At 43.9% G+C, this 24,585-nt stretch overlaps 1 protein-coding gene across 2 annotated transcripts in view; it reads left to right on the plus strand.

Annotated features, from left to right (window-relative positions):
• Positions 1–13,473, plus strand: part of LOC110514512 (lysophosphatidylcholine acyltransferase 1) — a 63,362-nt gene extending 49,889 nt beyond the window's left edge. The window contains exons 7-14 of one of the 2 annotated variants that reach the window (XM_090216012.1): positions 92–126; positions 3,126–3,180; positions 6,786–6,868; positions 8,062–8,187; positions 9,676–9,829; positions 11,268–11,363; positions 11,611–11,752; positions 12,236–13,473. In XM_090216012.1, the coding sequence (XP_090072138.1) occupies positions 92–126; positions 3,126–3,180; positions 6,786–6,868; positions 8,062–8,187; positions 9,676–9,829; positions 11,268–11,363; positions 11,611–11,752; positions 12,236–12,456 (912 nt within the window). In that variant the 3' untranslated portion in view covers positions 12,457–13,473. Of the gene's footprint in view, positions 1–91; positions 127–3,125; positions 3,181–6,785; positions 6,869–8,061; positions 8,188–9,675; positions 9,830–11,264; positions 11,364–11,610; positions 11,753–12,235 lie in introns of both variants that reach the window. The other variant, XM_090216004.1, reaches the window with a different exon arrangement.
• Positions 13,474–24,585: the final 11,112 nt, after the last annotated feature.

Consider the following 24,585-nt stretch of genomic DNA (forward strand, 5'->3'; position numbering starts at 1 on the left):
TTGTTGTTATGACCTTGTGTTTTTATACTTCTTGCCTGGATGAATAATGTTGTATCTTAGTAAGTTCTGTGTCTCTCCTGTCCCATGCCAGGACACAATCACCTGGACGTGGCAGGGGCCTGGAGCGTGAGTACACTTTAATTACACTACAAATGACTGATCCCTGAAGTACAGGTCGTTGCCAGGCATAGTGGTGTCTCTCTACTGCCCTGGAAGGTCCAGTTTTCATACCACTACTGGACTGGACTGAGAGGATATTAGTTCTACTGTATAATCTAGATGGTCCAGTTTCCATACCTCTACTGGACTGGACTGAGAGGGTATTAGTTCTACTATATAATCTAGATGGTCCAGTTTTCACACCTCTACTGGACTGGACTGAGAGGATATTAGTTCTACTATATAATCTAGATGGTCCAGTTTTCATACCTCTACTGGACTGGACTGGGAGGGTATTAGTTCTACTGTATAATCTAGATGGTCCAGTTTTCATACCTCTACTGGACTGAGAGGATATTAGTTCTACTGTATAATCTAGATGGTCCAGTTTTCATACCTCTACTGGACTGGACTGAGAGGATATTAGTTCTACTGTATAATCTAGATGGTCCAGTTTTCACACCTCTACTGGACTGAGAGGAGATTAGTTCTACTGTATAATCTAGATGGTCCAGTTTTCATACCTCTACTGGACTGGACTGAGAGGATATTAGTTATATTGTATAATCTAGATGGTCCAGTTTTCATACCTCTACTGGACTGGACTGAGAGGATATTAGTTCTACTGTATAATCTAGATGGTCCAGTTTTCATACCTCTACTGGACTGGACTGAGAGGATATTAGTTCTACTATATAATCTAGATGGTCCAGTTTTCACACCTCTACTGGACTGAGAGGATATTAGTTCTACTGTATATTCTAGATGGTCCAGTTTTCATACCTCTACTGGACTGAGAGGATATTAGTTCTACTGTATAATCTAGATGGTCCAGTTTTCATACCTCTACTGGACTGAGATATTAGTTCTACTGTATAATCTAGATGGTCTAGTTTTTCACACCTCTACTGGACTGGATTGAGGATATTAGTTCTACTGTATAATCTAGATGGTCCAGTTTTCATACCTCTACTGGACTGAGAGGATATTAGTTCTACTGTATAATCTAGATGGTCCAGTTTTTCACACCTCTACTGGACTGAGAGGATATTAGTTCTACTGTATAATCTAGATGGTCCAGTTTTCATACCTCTACTGGACTGGACTGAGAGGATATTAGTTCTACTGTATAATCTAGATGGTCCAGTTTTTCACACCTCTACTGGACTGAGAGGATATTAGTTCTACTGTATAATCTAGATGGTCCAGTTTTCATACCTCTACTGGACTGGACTGAGAGGATATTAGTTCTACTATATAATCTAGATGGTCCAGTTTTCATACCTCTACTGGACTGAGAGGATATTAGTTCTACTGTATAATCTAGATGGTCCAGTTTTCACACCTCTACTGGACTGGACTGAGAGGATATTAGTTCTACTGTATAATCTAGATGGTCCAGTTTTCACACTTCTACTGGACTGAGAGGATATTAGTTCTACTGTATAATCTAGATGGTCCAGTTTTCACACCTCTACTGGACTGAGAGGGTTTTAGTTCTACTGTATAATCTAGATGGTCCAGTTTTCACACCTCTACTGGACTGGACTGAGAGGATATTAGTTCTACTGTATAATCTAGATGGGCCAGTTTTCACACCTCTACTGGACTGGACTGAGAGGATATTAGTTCTACTGTATAATCTAGATGGTCCAGTTTTCATACCTCTACTGGACTGAGAGGATATTAGTTCTACTGTATAATCTAGATGGTCCAGTTTTCACACCTCTACTGGACTGGACTGAGAGGATATTAGTTCTACTGTATAATCTAGATGGTCCAGTTTTCACACCTCTACTGGACTGGACTGAGAGGATATTCGTTCTACTGTATAATCTAGATGGTCCAGTTTTCACACCTCTACTGGACTGGACTGAGGATATTAGTTCTACTGTATAATCTAGATGGTCCAGTTTTCATACCTCTACTGGACTGGACTGAGAGGATATTAGTTCTACTGTATAATCTAGATGGTCCAGTTTTCACACCTCTACTGGACTGAGAGGATATTAGTTCTACTATATAATCTAGATGGTCCAGTTTTCATACCTCTACTGGACTGAGAGGATATTAGTTCTACTATATAATCTAGATGGTCCAGTTTTCACACCTCTACTGGACTGGACTGAGAGGATATTAGTTCTACTGTATAATCTAGATGGTCCAGTTTTCATACCTCTACTGGACTGAGAGGATATTAGTTCTACTGTATAATCTTCTAGATGGTCCAGTTTTCACACCTCTACTGGACTGAGAGGATATTAGTTCTACTGTATAATCTAGATGGTCCAGTTTTCATACCTCTACTGGACTGGACTGAGAGGATATTAGTTCTACTGTATAATCTAGATGGTCCAGTTAACTCAGAACACTGATGGACAAAATACAGGAAACTGTGACTGAGAGAAAGCTGTCCTTGTCTCTGTATAAAGCCACAGGCTGAAATGGGATGTGTTTTGTTCTACTTTCTAATGCATCATGGTAGTGATGTTGTTTTGGCTGTGTGCACAGTCAGTCTACCACTACAGTAGAGACAATACTGTCTATGTGCTGTTAGCAGGTCACAGCCAGCCCAGAACAGGAAACAGTGAACAGAGCTGTTAATCGTTCTCTTCCAGAACCTTCACATCACTTCCTCCCGTGGGACTACTTTTCTGGCTGCTAGAATTCTCACTTTATTTGATTTTATTTGTACCTTTATTTAACTAGGCAAGTCAGTTAAAGAACAAATTCTTATTTTCAATGACGGCCCTAGGAACAGGCTACCTGCCGCCCCACTTCTCTGTCCACTACCATATGACCTGCTTTTAGACGGTTAAATCAAGCACACACACATTAAAATTAATTTATACACTTCTCCTTGTGATCTGACTGTTTTGGTATTCGCTATGACTTGATGATATCGATGTCCCGCACTGTAAACATAATGTCTTGATGTGACAATGTTTTATTTTATTTTATTGCAGGTTTAAGATCCTGTGGCTCACGCTGTGCCAGCTGCACAATGAGTTCATCATTGAGGTGAGTGCAGGCCTCACAGGCCATGCTGGCGTGTTGCATCTACCACATATCAGGAATACTGGTTTTGATCAGAGAGATTTAAAAAAACCACAGGTCCTCATGGATCTACCTTTACCTGTATACCCTGAACCCAGTCCTGGACCCGGGAAGGTCCTGTACCCGTATACCCTGTACCCAGTCCTGGACCCGGGCAGGTCCTGTACACCCTGTACCCAGTCCGGGACCCGGGCGGGTCCTGTACCCGTATACCCTGTACCCAGTCCGGGACCCAAGCGGGTCCTGATCCAGAATTCTAAATAATGTCACAGGTCTTGGCTCGGGATCTGATGTGATCGTCACGGGTCTCGGGTATCGTGTAATTTTGCTCCCTAGTCCCACTGCTCAGTCCCTTGCTCCCTAGTCCCACTGCTCTGTCCCTTGCCCCTAGTTCCACTGGTCTGTCCCTTGCCCCTAGTTCCACTGGTCTGTCCCTTGCTCCCTAGTTCCACTGCTCGGTCCCTTGCTCCCTAGTTCCACTGGTCTGTCCCTTGCCCTAGTTCCACTGCTCGGTCCCTTGCTCCCTAGTTCCACTGGTCTGTCCCTTGCTCCCTAGTTCCACTGCTCGGTCCCTTGCTCCCTAGTTCCACTGGTCTGTCCCTTGCTCCCTAGTTCCACTGCTCGGTCCCTTGCTCCCTAGTTCCACTGGTCTGTCCCTTGCTCCCTAGTTCCACTGCCCTGTCCCTTGCCCTAGTTCCACTGGTCTGTCCCTTGCTCCCTAGTTCCACTACTCTGTCCCTTGCCCCTAGTTCCACTGGTCTGTCCCTTGCTCCCTAGTTCCACTGGTCTGTCCCTTGCTCCCTAGTTCCACTGCTCTGTCCCTTGCCCTAGTTCCACTGCTCTGTCCCTTGTCCTAGTTCCACTGGTCTGTCCCTTGCCCTAGTTCCACTGGTCTGTCCCTTGCTCCCTAGTTCCACTACTCTGTCCCTTGCCCCTAGTTCCACTGGTCTGTCCCTTGCTCCCTAGTTCCACTGCTCTGTCCCTTGCTCCCTAGTTCCACTGGTCTGTCCCTTGCTCCCTAGTTCCACTGCTCTGTCCCTTGTCCTAGTTCCACTGGTCTGTCCCTTGCTCCCTAGTTCCACTGGTCTGTCCCTTGCCCTAGTTCCACTGCTCTGTCCCTTGCCCTAGTTCCACTGGTCTGTCCCTTGCTCCCTAGTTCCACTGCTCTGTCCCTTGCCCTAGTTCCACTGCTCTGTCCCTTGCCCTAGTTCCACTGGTCTGTCCCTTGCCCTAGTTCCACTACTCTGTCCCTTGCTCCCTAGTTCCACTGGTCTGTCCCTTGCCCCTAGTTCCACTACTCTGTCCCTTGCTCCCTAGTTCCACTGGTCTGTCCCTTGCCCCTAGTTCCACTACTCTGTCCCTTGCCCTAGTTCCACTGGTCTGTCCCTTGCCCCTAGTTCCACTGCTCTGTCCCTTGCTCCCTAGTTCCACTGCTCTGTCCCTTGTCCTAGTTCCACTGGTCTGTCCCTTGCCCTAGTTCCACTGCTCTGTCCCTTGCTCCCTAGTTCCACTGCTCTGTCCCTTGCCCCTAGTTCCACTGGTCTGTCCCTTGCTCCCTAGTTCCACTGCTCTGTCCCTTGCCCCTAGTTCCACTGGTCTGTCCCTTGCTCCCTAGTTCCACTGGTCTGTCCCTTGCTCCCTAGTTCCACTGCTCGGTCCCTTGCTCCCTAGTTCCACTGGTCTGTCCCTTGCTCCCTAGTTCCACTGCCCTGTCCCTTGCCCTAGTTCCACTGGTCTGTCCCTTGCTCCCTAGTTCCACTACTCTGTCCCTTGCCCCTAGTTCCACTGGTCTGTCCCTTGCTCCCTAGTTCCACTGGTCTGTCCCTTGCTCCCTAGTTCCACTGCTCTGTCCCTTGCCCTAGTTCCACTGCTCTGTCCCTTGTCCTAGTTCCACTGGTCTGTCCCTTGCCCTAGTTCCACTGGTCTGTCCCTTGCTCCCTAGTTCCACTACTCTGTCCCTTGCCCCTAGTTCCACTGGTCTGTCCCTTGCTCCCTAGTTCCACTGCTCTGTCCCTTGCTCCCTAGTTCCACTGGTCTGTCCCTTGCTCCCTAGTTCCACTGCTCTGTCCCTTGCCCTAGTTCCACTGCTCTGTCCCTTGTCCTAGTTCCACTGGTCTGTCCCTTGCTCCCTAGTTCCACTGGTCTGTCCCTTGCCCTAGTTCCACTGCTCTGTCCCTTGCCCTAGTTCCACTGGTCTGTCCCTTGCTCCCTAGTTCCACTGCTCTGTCCCTTGCCCTAGTTCCACTGCTCTGTCCCTTGCCCTAGTTCCACTGGTCTGTCCCTTGCCCTAGTTCCACTACTCTGTCCCTTGCTCCCTAGTTCCACTGGTCTGTCCCTTGCCCCTAGTTCCACTACTCTGTCCCTTGCTCCCTAGTTCCACTGGTCTGTCCCTTGCCCCTAGTTCCACTACTCTGTCCCTTGCCCTAGTTCCACTGGTCTGTCCCTTGCCCCTAGTTCCACTGCTCTGTCCCTTGCTCCCTAGTTCCACTGCTCTGTCCCTTGTCCTAGTTCCACTGGTCTGTCCCTTGCCCTAGTTCCACTGCTCTGTCCCTTGCTCCCTAGTTCCACTGCTCTGTCCCTTGCCCCTAGTTCCACTGGTCTGTCCCTTGCTCCCTAGTTCCACTGCTCTGTCCCTTGCTCCCTAGTTCCACTGCTCTGTCCCTTGCCCTAGTTCCACTGCTCTGTCCCTTGCCCTAGTTCCACTGGTCTGTCCCTTGCCCTAGTTCCACTACTCTGTCCCTTGCTCCCTAGTTCCACTGGTCTGTCCCTTGCCCCTAGTTCCACTACTCTGTCCCTTGCTCCCTAGTTCCACTGGTCTGTCCCTTGCCCCTAGTTCCACTACTCTGTCCCTTGCCCTAGTTCCACTGGTCTGTCCCTTGCCCCTAGTTCCACTGCTCTGTCCCTTGCTCCCTAGTTCCACTGCTCTGTCCCTTGTCCTAGTTCCACTGGTCTGTCCCTTGCCCTAGTTCCACTGCTCTGTCCCTTGCTCCCTAGTTCCACTGCTCTGTCCCTTGCCCCTAGTTCCACTGGTCTGTCCCTTGCTCCCTAGTTCCACTGCTCTGTCCCTTGACCTAGTTACACTGCTCTGTCCCTTGTCCTAGTTCCACTGCTCTGTCCCTTGCCCTAGTTCCACTGCTCTGTCCCTTGCCCTAGTTCCACTGGTCTGTCCCTTGCTCCCTAGTTCCACTGGTCTGTCCCTTGCCCCTAGTTCCACTACTCTGTCCCTTGCCCTAGTTCCACTGCTCTGTCCCTTGCCCTAGTTCCACTGCTCTGTCCATTTTCTCTTAGCCCAGTTAGAGGACCTCAGCCCATGTTACCTTGGCCTTTCTGAAAAGACTTTGAGACTGACAGCAGAAACACCTGTTGTTGTTCCCGACAGACAGGCTCCACTTTGCTGTACCAATGGACTGTAGTTACAGTATGTCTAGAAGAGTGTTAGGGAGAGTGTAGTCTCTCTCTTCCCTTTTAGAGCCCATATCATCTCAGTTGTTATTGCTTTAGCCGTTTCCCACTTGACTTCCCATAGAGGAGTGACATCCCTGGGTTCTGTCTTCTTCTTCTCTCCTCAGTTCCTTCCTGTCTACACTCCATCAGAAGAGGAGAAGAACAACCCAGCACTGTTTGCTCACAACGTCAGGCGCCTGATGGCCAAGTGAGTCCTGAGACAGACACACAGACGCACACACACACACACACACACACACACACACACACACTTGGCCTTCGCTGGGCCTGCCAGATGCCTCAGCCTTCAGGCTGCCGTGCTTAGAAACACCAGCCTAGAGACTGTAGGATACTAAAGTATGTTAGTCTAATGTGTGTGGCTGGTGTATATTTCAGTTCAACAGCTTCGAGTTTGTTGATTCTAGATGGCCTCATCACAGATTACTGGTTAACTCTCTCCTCATGCTCTAGTCTGGTTAACTCTCTCCTCATGCTCTAGTCTGGTTAACTCTCTCCTCATGCTCTAGTCTGGTTAACTCTCTCCTCATGCTCTAGTCTAACTGTCTACTGTTCCTCAGGGCTCTAGATGGCCTCAACACAGACTACTGGTTAACTCTCTCCTCATGCTCTAGTCTGTCCACTGTTCCTCAGGGCTCTAGATGGCCTCATCACAGACTACTGGTTAACTCTCTCCTCATGCTCTAGTCTGTCTACTGTTCCTCAGGGCTCTAGATGGCCTCATCACATACTACTGGTTAACTCTCTCCTCATGATCTAGTCTGGTTAACTCTCTCCTCATGCTCTAGTCTGGTTAACTCTCTCCTCATGATCTAGTCTGGTTAACTCTCTCCTCATGCTCTAGTCTAACTGTCTACTGGTCCTCAGGGCTCTAGATGGCCTCAACACAGACTACTGGTTAACTCTCTCCTCATGCTCTAGTCTAACTGTCTACTGTTCCTCAGGGCTCTAGATGGCCTCAACACAGACTACTGGTTAACTCTCTCCTCATGCTCTAGTCTAACTGTCTACTGTTCCTCAGGGCTCTAGATGGCCTCAACACAGACTACTGGTTAACTCTCTCCTCATGCTCTAGTCTGTCCACTGTTCCTCAGGGCTCTAGATGGCCTCAACACAGACTACTGGTTAACTCTCTCCTCATGCTCTAGTCTAACTGTCTACTGTTCCTCAGGGCTCTAGATGGCCCCGTCACCCCCAGACTCAACAGATCAGGGACTTGCTGATTGTTTGACTAGTTGAATCAGGTTGTGTGTAAATGTTGGAATAGATGAAATGTATGAAACGGCTGAGGGTCTGAAAACACTGGACTACTGGTTAGAGGCCTGTATATCAGACCTTATCCTAGTTCACACTCTGTTTTAAGTCTCTGTCCTTCCTCTCCAGGGCCCTGGACATCCCCATTACTGACTACTCGTTTGAAGACTGTCAACTGGCCATGGCTGAGGGTCAACTTAGACTCCCTGTTGACACCTGCCTGCTGGAGTTCGCCAAGCTGGTCCGGAGACTGGGGTGAGGTTGAACCCCAGAATGTACAGACTGCATTGATGTTACCTGGTCAGGTTGAAGCCCCAGAATGTAGAGACTGTATTGATGTTACCTGGTCAGGTTGAACCCCAGAATGTAGAGACTGTATTGATGTTACCTGGTCAGGTTGAATCCCAGAATGTAGAGACTGAATTAATGTTACCTGGTCAGGTTGAACCCCAGAATGTAGAGACTGTATTAATGTGGTACCTGGTCAGGTTGAACCCCAGAATGTAGAGACTGTATTAATGTTACCTGGTCAGGTTGAACCCCAGAATGTAGAGACTGTATTAATGTTACCTGGTCAGGTTGAACCCCAGAATGTAGAGACTATATTAATGTTACCTGGTCAGGTTGAACCCCAGAATGTAGAGACTGTATTAATGTTACCTGGTCAGGTTGAACCCCAGAACGTAGAGACTCTGTATTAATGTTACCTGGTCAGGTTGAACCCCAGAATGTAGAGACTGTATTAATGTTACCTGGTCAGGTTGAACCCCAGAATGTAGAGACTGTATTAATGTTACCTGGTCAGGTTGAACCCCAGAACGTAGAGACTCTGTATTAATGTGTAGATGTTACCTGGTCAGGTTGAACCCCAGAATGTAGAGACTGTATTAATGTTACCTGGTCAGGTTGAACCCCAGAATGTAGAGACTGTATTAATGTTACCTGGTCAGGTTGAACCCCAGAATGTAGAGACTGTATTAATGTTACCTGGTCAGGTTGAACCCCAGAATGTAGAGACTGTATTAATGTTACCTGGTCAGGTTGAACCCCAGAATGTAGACACTGTATTAATGTTACCTGGTCAGGTTGAACCCCAGAATGTAGAGACTATATTAATGTTACCTGGTCAGGTTGAACCCCAGAATGTAGAGACTGTATTAATGTTACCTGGTCAGGTTGAACCCCAGAATGTAGACACTGTATTAATGTTACCTGGTCAGGTTGAACCCCAGAATGTAGAGACTGTATTAATGTTACCTGGTCAGGTTGAACCCCAGAACGTAGAGACTCTGTATTAATGTGTTGATGTTACCTGGTCAGGTTGAACCCCAGAATGTAGAGACTGTATTAATGTTACCTGGTCAGGTTGAACCCCAGAATGTAGAGACTGTATTGATGTTACCTGGTCAGGTTGAACCCCAGAATGTAGAGACTGTATTGATGTTACCTGGTCAGGTTGAACCCCAGAATGTAGAGACTGTATTAATGTTACCTGGTCAGGTTGAATCCCAGAATGTAGAGACTGTATTAATGTTACCTGGTCAGGTTGAACCCCAGAATGTAGAGACTGTATTAATGTTACCTGGTCAGGTTGAACCCCAGAATGTAGAGACTGTATTAATGTTACCTGGTCAGGTTGAACCCCAGAATGTAGAGACTGTATTAATGTTTTGATGGTACCTGGTCAGGTTGAACCCCAGAATGTAGAGACTCTGTATTCACGTGTTGATGTTACCTGTCCAGGTTGAAGCCCCAGAACGTGGAGAAGGTACTGCAGGAGTTTGGGAACAGAGCCAGGAAGATGGAGGGAGAGAAGCTGGGTCTGGAAGACTTTGCCCACTACCTTGATGTCCCTGTGTCAGACATGCTCAGAGACATCTTCTCCCTCTTCGACGAGGTGAGGAAACGCACTGAATATAATATCATCCCATTAGAAGCTTTGAAGGCCGAAGTTACAAGTTTCTCAAATTCCCAAAACTCAGAAAACAGAAATATATGTTCCTTATATTGTGTATTTTGATATTGAAATACAGAGTTCGATATTAGATTTCAATATTAGATTTTTATATTAGACTTAGATTTAGATATTATACACTAGATTTAGATATAGACATTAGATATAGATATTAGATTTAGACATTAGATTTAGACATTAGATTTAAACATTAGATTTAGACATTAGATTTAGACATAGATTTAGACATAGATTTAGACATAGATTTCAATATAAGATTTAGACATTAGATTTAGACGTTAGATTTAAACATTAGATTTAGACATTAGATTTAAACATAGATTTCAATATAAGATTTAGACATTAGATTTAGACGTTAGATTTAAACATTAGATTTAGACATTAGATTTCAATATTAGATTTAGACATTAGATTTAGATATTATATACTAGATATAGATTTAGACTTTAGACATTAGATTTAGACATTAGATATTAGATTTAGATATTAGATTTAGACATTAGATTTAGACTTTAGACATTAGATTCAGACTTTAGACATTAGATTTAGACATTAGATTCAGACTTTAGATTTAGACTTTAGATTCAGACTTTAGACATTAGATTTAGACTTTAGACATTAGATTTAGACATTAGATTCAGACTTTAGATTTAGACTTTAGATTTAGACACTAGATTCAGACTTTAGATTTCGACATTAGATTTAGACTTTAGACATTAGATTTTAGATTTAGACTTTAGACATTAGATTTCGACATTAGACTTTAGACATTAGATTTAGATATTAGATTTAGACATTAGATTTAGACACTAGATTCAGACTTTACATTTAGACATTAGATTTAGACTTTAGATTCAGATTTTAGATTTAGACATTAGATTTAGACTTTAGACATTAGATTTAGACTTTAGACATTAGATTTAGACATTAGATTTAGACATTAGATTTAGACACTAGATTCAGACTTTAGATTTAGACATTAGATTTAGACTTTAGATTCAGATTTTAGATTTAGACATTAGATTTAGACTTTAGACATTAGATTTAGACTTTAGACATTAGATTTAGATATTAGATTTAGACATTAGATTTAGACATTAGATTTAGACTTTAGACATTAGATTTAGACATTAGATTTAGATATTAGATTTAGACATTAGATTTAGACATTAGATTTAGACATTAGATTTAGACATTAGATTTAGACATTAGATTTAGATATTAGATTTAGACATTAGATTTAGACTTGAGACATTAGATTCAGACATTAGATTTAGACATTAGATTTAGACATGTGCTTTGCCAGATTCCTTCTAACCAGTAACTCTTCACTCTGTTCTTCTCTCTTCTCCTCCAGCAGGAAGACAACGTGATAGACATCAGAGAATATGTCATTGCCTTATCGGTTGTATGCAGACCTGCTAAAACTCTGGAGACCATGAAACTGGCCTTCAGGGTACGTTTTCTGCTCCAGCTCTGGTTTCATGCTCTGTCAAGGTGTCTTTCAGAGGGCCTACGACCACTGATATCTCTGCCATTTTCCATTTGAGAGGACGTACTAATGACCCATGGTGTGAGTTGTAGACTGTGTCGATTTTAACAGATGGTCTGAGGGCCCAGTCGGCTCAATGGGTGTGAGTGAGATGTGAAAGGGGTCAGGGTCATCTAATGTGGTGTTAGTTAATTATTTGCATATATCCCAGATGTTTGAGGCGGAGGAGGACGGTGCGATCACAGTGGCTGAATTGGCCTGCATCCTAAAGACGGCGTTGGGAGTGGCTGACCTCGACGTCTCACGTCTCTTCGCTGCTATCGACACAGAGGACACAGGGAAACTCACCTTCGGTAAGAAACGACTTGTCTTCTTAGCTTGTACTGGGGGGTCACCTTCTTGTTTAGCTGCTCTTGGGAGTCTACGCCTGGGGTGGTTTTGGAACCTTTATTTTTTATTTAACTAGGCAAGTCAGTTAAGAACACATTCTTATTTTCAATGACGGTCTAGGAACAGTGGGTTAACTGGTCTAGGAACAGTGGGTTAACTGGTCTAGGAACAGTGGGTTAACTGCCTGTTCAGGGGCAGAACGACAGATTTGTACCTTGTCAGCTCAGGGGTTTGAACTTGCAACCTTCTGGTTCCTAGTTCAACGCTCTAACCACTACAGTTATGTTGTGTCTGTAGTCTCTAGTTCATTTGTAAATATTAGGAGTGTACCTATCTTTGTAAACATGTACTTGTTTTTCCTGGTGTGTTAATTGTAGGTGACTGTATTTAACTTGCTTGGAATAACCTTTACCGTTGTGTCTGGCGCCCCACTGTGGCGGTGACAGGCAAGTTCAGGAGCTTTGCAGAGCATCACCCAAACTTCAGTGAGGACTACCTGTCCACAGACAATACAGGCCGTAACGGCTGTCCTCACCAGCCCAACGCCACGCCCAACGCCACGCCCAACGCCAAGCCTCAGACCAACGGCTTCTGCCCGGACTTCAGCCCGCGAGACAACCACCACGACACAACAACGGCAGGCGGTTCAGTGAAGAAACACAACTGAGTCTGTTAGTCACCTCAGAATCCACCTCTCCTGGTGAGAGAGTGGGTGGTGGTGGTGGGGGTTGTTGTTGTTGTTGTTGATGGGCTTATATGTATGGTCAGTCAGACACACACACACACACACACACACACACACAGGAGAAATGTAACCCTTATGAACCGTATCCATATTGTTTCTACGGTTCATTTGATCTTGGTGATCTGACGTTGTTGTTTTAGTAGAGTTTTTCTGTATTTGTTCTGAGGAAGGAACGTGCATTTTAAAATGCCAAAAAGATGGCTGATGACGATTGAGGAGAAGTGAAGCATGAAACACCGGAAGGGAAGCACACGTGACGTTTCCTCCATGTTGGGGTTTGGGAGAGTGGTCGAGAGACAACACCTCAGCCCGGGAAGGGAACTTTAGTTTTGAGAGAATTCGCTGTTTATTTCTTTGTTTAAACTTCTTCTTTCTGATGGAAAGACGGCAGGTTTGACTCTGCATGGGTGCTTTACTGTCAGCGAGCAGTATTGAGGGACTGTGACTGTCAGCGAGCAGTATTGAGGGACTGTGACTGTCAGCGAGCGGTATTGAGGGACTGTGACTGTCAGCGAGCGGTATTGAGGGACTGTGACTGTCAGCGAGCAGTATTGAGGGACTGTGACTGTCAGCGAGCAGTATTGAGGGACTGTGACTGTCAGCGAGCGGTATTGAGGGACTGTGACTGTCAGCGAGCAGTATTGAGGGACTGTGACTGTCAGCGAGCAGTATTGAGGGACTGTGACTGTCAGCGAGCAGTATTGAGGGACTGTGAATGAATAGAACAGCCTTGAAGCACCAGTGACATTGTCTGAGCCCACTTTGGCTTTGGTTGAACTTTTGAGGTGCAATATGGCTGATGTACAGATGTAGGATCTTAATTTGAGCCAGTTGGTTACAGCAGGAAAATAATCCTGCAGCAACAGGAAATGTTTTAATTATTATATGAATTATAATGTATGGTAATTGTTGGGCAGGTTAATACATCAATATATAAAATAAGGGAAAATAAAGTCTGACATTTCTAAGTGGAAATTACAAACTTCAAAATACATTTGAAACCTAAAATACACGACACATTTTAAATGCAGGAAAGTTCTCCTGAAACAGGGTGATCAAATTAAGATCCTACACCTGTAAAATGGGTCAGATTTAAGGTGTGATTATGGCTGATATCAGAGGGGTCAGATTTAAGGTGTGATTATGGCTGATATCAGAGGGGCCCTATGTAGGGAACAGGGTTCCATTAGAGACGGACCCCTAAGGGCCCTATGTAGGGAACAGGGTTCCATTAGAGACTGACCCCTAAGGGCCCTGTGTAGGGAACAGGGTGCCATTAGAGACTGACCCCTAAGGGCCCTGTGTAGGGAACAGGGTTCCATTAGAGACTGACCCCCAAGGGCCCTATGTAGGGAACAGGGTTCCATTAGAGACTGACCCCCAAGGGCCCTATGTAGGGAACAGGGTCCCATTAGAGACTGACCCATGGTTCCTCTCTCCTCTGTGGCCATTAGAGACTGACCCATGGTTCCTCTCTCCTCTGTGGCCATTAGAGACTGACCCATGGTTCCTCTCTCCTCCGTGGCCATTAGAGACTGACCCATGGTTCCGCTCTCCTCCCTGGCCATTAGAGACTGACCCATGGTTCCTCTCTCCTCCGTGGCATTAGAGACTGACCCATGGGTCCTCTCTCCTCCCTGGCCATTAGAGACTGACCCATGGTTACTCTCTCCTCCGTGGCCATTAGAGACTGACCCATGGTTCCTCTCTCCTCCCTGGCCATTAGAGACTGACCCATGTGTCCTCTCTCCTCCGTGGCCATTAGAGACTGGCCCATGGTTCCTCTCTCCTCCGTGGCCATTAGAGACTGACCCATGGTTCCTCTCTCCTCCGTGGCCATTAGAGACTGACCCATGGTTCCTCTCTCCTCCGTGGCCATTAGAGACTGACCCATGGTTCCTCTCTCCTCCCTGGCCATTAGATACTGACCCATGGTTCCTCTCTCCTCCGTGGCCATTAGAGACTGACCCATGGTTCCTCTCTCCTCTGTGGCCATTAGAGACTGACCCATGGTTCCTCTCTCCTCCGTGGCCATTAGAGACTGACCCATGGTTCCTCTCTCCTCCCTGGCCATTAGAGACTGACCCATGGTTCCTCTCTCCTCCGTGGCCATTAGAGACTGACCCATGGTTCCTCTCTCCTCCGTGGCCATTAGAGACTGACCCATGGTTCCTCTCTCCTCCGTGGTCATTAGAGACTGACCCATGGTTCCTCTCTCCTCCCTGGCCATTAGAGACTGACCCATGGTTCCTCTCTCCTCCGTGGCCATTAGAGACTGACCCATGGGTCCTCTCTCCTCCCTGGCCATTAGCGACTAATCCATAGTTACTCTCTCCTCTGTGGCCATTAGAGACTGACCCATGGTTCCTCTCTCCTCCGTGGCCATTAGAGACTGACCCATGGTTCCTCTCTCCTCCGTGGCCATTAGAGACTGACCCATGGTTCCTCTCTCCTCCCTGGCCATTAGAGACTGACCCATGGTTCCTCTCTCCTCCGTGGCCATTAGAGACTGACCCATGGTTCCTTTCTGGACACATCTGTTTTCATCTTCACACAACCCTCACAGCTCTATTTTTCCAGTGAGATATACAGAGCTATTTTTCAATGTCAAAATGTACTCATACACTGTTACGGACCAAAAACATTGTTAGTTAGTGTGTGGTTAACTGGTAGTAGTAGTGCCCAGAATAGAACCAGCTGTGTATAATGCTTTAAGGGAAGACAGAATAGAACCAGCAGTGTCTAAGGCTTTAAGTGACATCATCTTTTTGTGTACATGTGTACATGTTTTTAGTGCATTTCCTCAACAATGCGTTTTGTTTTTAGCGTCCAGTGACCAGAAGATGTAGTTTCTCCAGAGAAACCCAACAACATGTCCTCATGCCTTCCATTGTAATAGAGCACGACGATACATTATTATGTTACTCCACTCTAACCCAGAAACGCTCCCGTTTCAAACTGGCAACGTTGTGATGAGGCTGAACTTACTGCTACTTCCTGGGGTTGGGTAGATAGATTAAATAGGACTTTCAGCATCACTGCGGTGAGTTATTTCTCCTTATTTTATCTCATGGGGTTGGGTAGATAGATTAAATAGGACTTTCAGCATCACTGCGGTCAGTTATGTCTCCTTATTTTATCTCATGGGGTTGGGTAGATAGATTAAATAGGACTTTCAGCATCACTGCGGTCAGTTATTTCTCCTTATTTTATCTCATGTACAGCGCCTTCTGAAAGTATTCAGACCCCTTGACTTTTTACACATTTTGGTACGTTTCAGCCTTATTCCAAAATTGATTAAATAGTTTTTTCCCCCCTCATCAATCTACACACAATACACCATAATGACATCACAATACCTCATAATGACATCACAATACCTCATAATGACATCACAATACCTCATAATGACATCACAATACCTCATAATGACATCACAATACCTCATAATGACAAAGCAAAAACAGGTTTTTAGAAATGTTTACAAATTTATATATATAAATTAAACTGAAATATCACATTTCCATAAGTATTCAGACCCTTTACTCAGTACTTTGTTGAAGCACCTTTGGCAGTGATTACAGCCTCAAGTCTTCTTGGGTGTGATGCTACAAGCTTGGCACACCTGTATTTGGGGAGTTTCTCCCATTCTTCTCTGCAGATCGTCTCAAGCTCTGTCAGGATAGATAGGGAGCGTCGCTGTATAGCTATTTTCAGGTCTCTCCAGAGATGTTAGATCAGGTTCAAGTTCAGGCTCTGGCTGGGCCACTCAAGGACATTCAGAGACTTGTCCTGAAGCCACTCCTGCGTTGTCTTGGCTGTGTGCTTAGGGTCGTTGTCCTGTTGGAAGGTGAACCTACGCCCCAGTCTGAGGTCCTGAGTGCTCTGGAGCAGGTTTTCATCAAGGATCTCTCTGTAATTTGCTATGTTCATCTTTGCCTTGATCCTGACTAGTCTCCCAGTCCCTGCCGCTGAAAAACATCCCCACAGCATGATGCTGCCACTACCAAGTTTCACTGTTGGGATGTTGCAGGTTTCCTCCAGACGTGATAATAGTCATTCTGGCCAAAGAGTTCAATCTTGGTTTCATCAGACCAGATAATTTTGTTTCTCATGGTTTCTCATGGTCTGCGAGTCCTTTTGGGGCCTTTTGGTAAACTCTAAGCAGGCCGTCATGTACCTTTTACTGAGGAGTGGCTTCCGTCTGGCCTCTTTACCATAAAGGCCTGATTGGTGGAGTGCTGCAGAGATGGTTGTCCTTCTGGAAGGTTCTTCCATCTTCACAGAGAAACTCTGGAGCTCTGTCAGAGTGACCATCGGGTTCTTGGTCACCTCCTTGACCACGGCTCTTCTCCTCCGGTTGCTCAGTTTGGCCGGGCGGCCAGCTCTAGGAAGAGTCTTGGTGGTTCCAAACTTCTTCCATTTAAGAATGATGGAGGCCACTGTGTTCTTGGGAACCTTCAATGCTGCAGGAATGTTTTGGTACCCTTCCCCAGATCTGTGCCTCGACACAATCCTGTCTCGGAGCTCTACAGACAATTCCTCCGACCTCATTGCTTGGTTTTTGCTCTGACATGCACTGTCAACTGTGGGACCTTTCTATAGACAGGTGTGTGCCTTTCCAAATCATGTCCAATCCATTGAATTTACCACAGGTGGACTCCATTCAACTTGTAGAAACATCTCAAGGATGATCAATTGACGCACACGCGCACCTGAGCTCAATTTTGAGTCTCATAGCAAAGGGTCTGAATAATTATGTAAATAAGGGTTTTTCTGGTTTTTATTTTTAATAAATTAGCAAACATTTCTAAAAACCTGTTTTCTCCTCGTCATTATGGGGTATTATGATGTCATTATGGGGTATTGTGATGTCATGATGGGGTATTGTGATGTCATTATGGGATATTGTGATGTGGTTGTGATTAATGCACTATCAACAACTAGTAAAGGTCCAACTAGCTGGTGGGGGGGGGGTCTGTTTATTTCTCCGTTGGGAGGTACACCACTCACACTTAATTCTGTGTAGAAATTATAAATACTCTCATTATTTAAATGTTTTTTTTATTTATTTTTAATGCGCTCCACATATTATCAACTTCCTGAAACACACCGGGTGACTTCTGATTGTTTTCTCTTCTGTGGTTGTTCTACTGTTATGGCACCACATCAAACCGCTCCATTAAGACCGTCTCATGAAGAGTTTTAAATAGTTCTTTAAGAAATGAGACATTCCTAACACGCCTAATTTTGCCCTGTGGATTAATATAATCACTTATCATAGGTGTTTTAACTCACTGAGTCATGGATTTTTATTTCAAAAGCTGTTTTTAATTCTTAACTTTCTCTGAAATGTGTTGCTCTTTTCAATCAGTTGTGGACAATTGGACAATCTTTTTTTGTTGAGGGTAAATATTACTGTCGGTAGACTAGACTTGCTAGTAGAAATGTCTGCTGGATGGAAAGACCAAGGAAGATGCTGTAAACTGTATTTGTCCTTAGTTAATAATACGTTGTCTCCCGACAGATGGAGTCATTGTAATGGTCTAAAGTAGTGCACTATATAGGGAATAGGGCTCTGGTCTAAAGTAGTGCACTATATAGGGAATAGGGCTCTGGTCTAATGTAGTGCACTATATAGGGAATAGGGCTCTGGTCTAATGTAGTGCACTATATAGGGAATAGGGCTCTGGTCTAATGTAGTGCTCTATATAGGGAATAGGGCTCTGGTCTAATGTAGTGTACTATATAGGGAATAGGGTTCTGGTCTAATGTAGTGCTCTATATAGGGAATAGGGCTCTGGTCTAATGTAGTGCTCTATATAGGGAATAGGGCTCTGGTCTAATGTAGTGCTCTATATAGGGAATAGGGTTCTGGTCTAATGTAGTGCTCTATATAGGGAATAGGGTTCTGGTCTAATGTAGTGCTCTATATAGGGAATAGGGCTCTGGTCTAATGTAGTGCTCTATATAGGGAATAGGGCTCTGGTCTAATGTAGTGCTCTATATAGGGAATAGGGTTCTGGTCTATAGTAGTGTACTATATAGGGAATAGGGCTCTGGTCTAATGTAGTGCACTATATAGGGAATAGGGCTCTGGTCTATAGTAGTGCACTATATAGGGAATAGGGCTCTGGTCAAATGTAGTGCACTATATAGGGAATAGGGCTCTGGTCTAATGTAGTGCACTATATAGGGAATAGGGTGCCATAGGGCTCTGGTCTAAAGTAGTGCACTATATAGGGAATAGGGCCCTGGTCTAAAGTAGTGCACTATATAGGGAATAGGGCTCTGGTCTAAAGTAGTGCACTATATAGGGAATAGGGTTCTAGTCTATAGTAGTGCACTATATAGGGAATAGGGTGCCATCTGGGACCTAGCCTGTCGATCTATCCACTGTTAATCACCTGAATGTTACTATAGAGGTCTATTGGACAGGTGTTTGTTACTATAGAGGTCTATTGGACAGGTGATTGTTACTATAGAGAAGGGGTTTGCCATCTAAAAGAGCCATGGGTTCTGAATACAAGTCAGTTCTATAACACATCCTTATACCATGTCTATCGTTTACATAAACATACCCCCCCCCCCCCCCCCCCCCCCCAAAGAAAGCTTTACAATGGGAGCAATATATGACATCATTCACCGTCTCTCAACTTCTTCTCCTTTCGAAGAGATCAAATGAATATGTATTGTTATTTTATATTCCAAATGCGGGCATTTTGTGAATTTCTGGTAATACGTAAATTATGTTTTATTTGAGTTCATTTTTTATTTGATTTTTTAAATTTCCCTGCCTGCCGTGAGCAAGAAATGTGATGTTTTTATCATGTGGATTGTGCCGATGCTCAAAGTAAGTCTGTCCTTGTTCCTTTTGTATAATGGACGGAGTAGGTTTGTGTTGTAGTACTCAAACAGCCTCAAAATCTATTGTTAATAGAACTTGTTGTTCTTCTTCTTATTATTATTATTATCGACTGCTTTAGATGCCAAAATGCATATTTAAAAAAAATAATAATAATAATAATAGCCTTGAATCTTATCTATTTATCAATCTATGGTTTTCATGATTATATAAAGAGAATGTATAGACAATCTGTCTTTTTTTTTTAAAGCTACTAAAATCACGGATATATAACAAAATGTACTTTTAAATCATGATCTCCATAACAATATTGTGTTATTAGTGCTTCTATTTCATGCTGTGACCCTGGTCAACGTGTACAAGGTTGAACAATAGCTGTTGTGTGTTAAGCCTTGAGGGTGCAGATCCCCTGCTATATGACAGGCCTACTAACACACCAACCAAGCAAGACTGGATCCACACATTTACTATGGGACTCTTTTGTTGTTTGCTAGAATTCACCACCGCAGTTACTTCATCTGTTCCCACGGGAACATGTTAATACCGTTTTGTTTTCTATAATATATTTGTGTTTACACTTTAGATTGGATTCTCTGTTTTGTTTTGTTTTTTATTCCTGAGGATGTGTGACGTCTGTTGTTTCTCATTTCATGGTATATATTACTGTGGCCATGCTTGTATTATCTTTTCATATTTGTTAGTAAATGGAACACATAATAAGAAACATCTGGAATTCCAGTTGGGGGGGGGGGGGGTTGTATCCCCAAGTTCACCTCCCCCCAATTTTATTTTTTTGTTTTTGTAAAGAAAGAGATCTGTGTTCTATATTTAGCTCAGTTTTCTAGAACTGTGTCGTCTCAGGATCTTTGACGTGTTCTAACACAAGATTGGTAACGGTTTAACGGTTTAACGGAAGCTTCTGATTGGCTTATTCAAGGAATAGTCAACACAGATGTTTTTTTTTTTTCTCGTTTGGATTATTTAGGTAGCTGTGAAATTAAGACTCTCTGACTAAAAAGGTTGTTGTTGCAAAACAAAAGTTGGTCTACCTAGTTCTCGTACTATTCATTCATTTAATCATGTTGTCTGTCTATTGTTTTAAATATCTCACAACATACAAGAATCATTCTGTTTCTATCGGTTTTTTAAAAATGGTTCTGAAGACAAACCGTAAGAGCTGATATCTTATTTATGCTACTACTACTGCTGCCTGCTTCTTCTGTGTCCCACACTGAACTGAAGACGAAACATCTACCTGTGTAATGTGTGTTCCTCTAGACTGATACCTAGCTAGCTAGCTGGCTTTCTGATGGTTCCTCTAGACTGATAGCTAGCTAGCTAGCTTTCTGATGGTTCCTCTAGACTGATACCTAGCTAGCTAGCTTTCTGATGGTTCCTCTAGACTGATACCTAGCTAGCTGGCTTTCTGATGGTTCCTCTAGACTGATACCTAGCATGCTAGCTTTCTGATGGTTTTGCTGTGTGGACCAGGATCGTGCTGAATTTGCTGTTCTTTCTCTCTACATTTTTCAATTTTCTCCTCTTGAGTTTTTATTTGTAATGCACTTAAACAGTCATTTACTGCAAGATACTGTGAAATGTATTTTTGGGGACGCTATGATGATATAACTTGTCAATGTGACTCTTTGATATAAAAAATAAATACAACATTTAACACCAAGTTTCTGTGTTCTTGATGTTAATTCTGTGTTTCTTAATGTAACGCCGTTAGTCTGGGCTCTATTTAGACTGGTGTTCTATGTAGACTGGTGTTCTATGTAGACTGGTGTTCTATGTAGACTGGTGTTCTATGTAGACTGGTGTTCTATGTAGTCTGGGTTCTATGTAGACTGAGTTCTATGTAGACTGTTATTCTATGTAGTCTGGGTTCCATGTAGTCTGGTGTTCTATGTAGACTGGTGTTCTATGTAGACTGGGTTCTATGTAGACTGGTGTTCTATGTAGACTGGTGTTCTATGTAGACTGGGTTCTATGTAGACTGGTGTTCTATGTAGCCTGGGTTCTATATAGACTGAGTTCTATGTAGTCTGGGTTCTATGTAGACTGGTGTTCTATGTAGACTGGGTTCTATGTAGACTGGGGTTCTATGTAGACTGGGGTTCTATGTAGTCTGGGTTCTATGTAGACTGGTGTTCTATGTAGTCTGGTTTCTATGTAGTCTGGGTTCTATGTAGACTGGGTTCTATGTAGACTGGGTTCTATGTAGACTGGTGTTCTATGAGGTTGAAAACGGTTGTTGACAAATGGCACAGATTCTGTCTCCCTCTTGAGGCCACAACTAACCACAGATAGAGAAGGGGTGGGGGGTGTCTGTTCATTACCACCTTGAATGGCCGCTCTCCTCTGTTGAACTGTTTATTTAATCCAATAACAGGGAAATCACTTTTTTTTATTGTGTCCTGAGGAAACAACCTGGCCTCAGGGCAATATGTAGGATTTGGTACGTAATTTTTTTTCCCCTTCATTTAGTATGATACATCATGTGACGTTAGGTTACGTTACGAATGGAATAGCGGTTGTACAATACCATATACATTTAGATGATGTATAGTATTATAACTAGTATTATAACGTCTTTCTCTGAGACCAGGCTGCTTGTTGCATCATAACAACAAAGAAGAAGAATTAATTGAAAATGTACGTTTCTGATTAGAAGAGCTAACAACAAAGGTTAGGAGAATTAGGTTAGGAGGGGGAAGGGTTCGCTAAAATGTTCCTGTTTGTAATGTATCACACTTTAGTGGAGATGCACAAATGTACTTCAGATGACCAACGTGAGTCCAGTCTGGAGGACCTGATCAACAGCACCCTGCCATAACCCCCAGTCATTTCAGATCAACCTATTGTTCATCTCTTATGGGATTTTGATGAATAATGACTCAATGATGTATACATTTAACTTAAAATTATAACTAAACAGAATACTACTATGTTACTGTATGGATGTATGAATCTTATTATAATCATAATACTGAATTATAATGTGTGTAGTTTTAGTCAAGAGTTAGAACAAGGACTTTCTGTTCCTTGTTTGAAACGAATGGAGCTATCGTCAGACCGGCAGGAATGCTGTGTTCCTTACTGGACATCCTGTCTCTACCCAGGGAGGGGAGAGGACCTTGGGCTAGTAGTAGATTGTTTAACAGCTGGCAGACAATGTGAGAAGGCTTGTGAACTATATTGCCGTTTGTATCTGAGAGGAGGGACATTTATGACGAAATGTGAGGTATATAAACCAATGTACATGGTATTATGGTGAGCGCTCTCGATAATAAATGCTATTGGCTAACTTTTGATAGACTGGTCTCTGTCTATTTTTATGCAAATAAGGATCTTACAAATTCTTAGAAACAGACAGAGTGATTTTAATTGAATTGGTTAATGAACACATATAGGAATTGTTATATTCCTTTTAACATAATCAGAGCTCCCCAACCTCTGCCCAGAACTTTGAAATGATGTCAATATTTCCCATTTCTACTACGGTTCATGATGACGAATATATATGCATGCAGTGGGGCAAAAAAGTATTTAGTCAGCCACCAATTGTGCAAGTTCTCCCACTTAACAAGATGAGAGAGGCCTGTAATTTTCATCAAAGGTACACTTCAACTATGACAGACAAAATCAGAAGAGAAAATCACATTGTAGGATTTTTTATGAATTTATTTGCAAATGATGGTGGAAAATAAGTATTTGGTCAATAACGAAAGTTTATCTCAATACTTTGTTATAAACCCTTTGTTGGCAATGACAGAGGTCAAACGTTTTCTGTAAGTCTTCACAAGGTTTTCACACACTGTTGCTGGTATATTGGCCCATTCCTCCATGCAGATCTCCTCTAGAGCAGTGATGTTTTGGGGCTGTTGCTGGGCAACACAGACTTTCAACTCCCTCCAAAGATTTTCTATGGGGTTGAGATCTGGAGACTGGCTAGGCCACTCCAGGACCTTGAAATGCTTCTTACGAAGCCACACCTTCGTTGCCCGGGCGGTTTGTTTGGGAACATTGTCATGCTGGAAGACCCAGCTACGTTTCATCTTCAATGCCCTTGCTGATGGTAGGCTTTGTTACTTTGGTCCCAGCTCTCTGCAGGTCATTCACTAGGTCCCCCCGTGTGGTTCTGGGATTTTTGCTCACCGTTCTTGTGATCATTTTGACCCCACTGGGTGAGAGCGTGGAGCCCCAGATCGAGGGAGATTATCATTGGTCTTGTATGTCTTCCATTTCCTAATAATTGCTCCCACAGTTGATTTCTTCAAACCAAGCTGCTTACCTATTGTAGATTCAGTCTTCCCAGCCTGGTGCAGGTCTACAATTTTGTTTTTGGTGTCCTTTGACAGCTCTTTGGCCTTGGCCATAGTGGAGTTTGGAGTGTGACTGTTTGAGGTTGTGGACATGTGTATTTTATACTGATAACAAGTTCAAACAGGTGCCATTAATACAGGAAACAAGTGGAGGAGCCTCTTAAAGAAGAAGTTACAGGTCTGTGAGAGCCAGAAATCTTGCTTGTTTGTAGGTGACCAAATACTTATTTTCCACCATAATTTGCAAATAAATTCATAAAAAGATCCTACAATGTGATTCTCTGGATTTTTAAAAATCATTCCATATATAGTGCACTAGAAAATAGGATGCCATTTGAGACTTACCCAAGTAGCATAAGATCTCAGAGAAAATAAATAGCTTGGTGCTGTTTGGCTGAAAACAGAAGCTGGGAGAAAACCACTAGCTTTCATAATGTGAAACCTGATTCATGTCCCGGCGTTCTCATGGTGGGAGAGGAAACGTCATCTCAATGGGAACACTTACTGGACCGAGGCTTTTCAGACATAAAAAAAAAAAATATATTTTATCCCTTTTTCGGGGTATCCAATTGGTAGTTACAGTCTTGTCTCATCGCCGCAACTCCCGTACGGACTCAGGAGAGGCGAAGATGGAGAGTCGTGCGTCCTCCGAAACACGACCCAGCCTGCTTCTTCTGCCGGCCAAACCCTCCCCTAACACATACGGCGCTGGGCCAAACCCTCCCCTAACACATACGGCGCTGCGCTAGGCCAATTGTCCGCCGCCCCATGGGTTTCCCGGTCGCGGCCGGCTGCTACAGAGCCTGGACTCGAACCCAGAATCTCTAGTGGCACAGCGAGTACTGAGATGCAGTGCCT

The sequence above is a fragment of the Oncorhynchus mykiss genome, chromosome 2 (genome assembly GCF_057628025.1).
Source record: "Oncorhynchus mykiss isolate SJ-2025 chromosome 2, ASM5762802v1, whole genome shotgun sequence".
In the NCBI taxonomy this organism is placed as follows: Eukaryota; Metazoa; Chordata; class Actinopteri; order Salmoniformes; family Salmonidae; genus Oncorhynchus; species Oncorhynchus mykiss.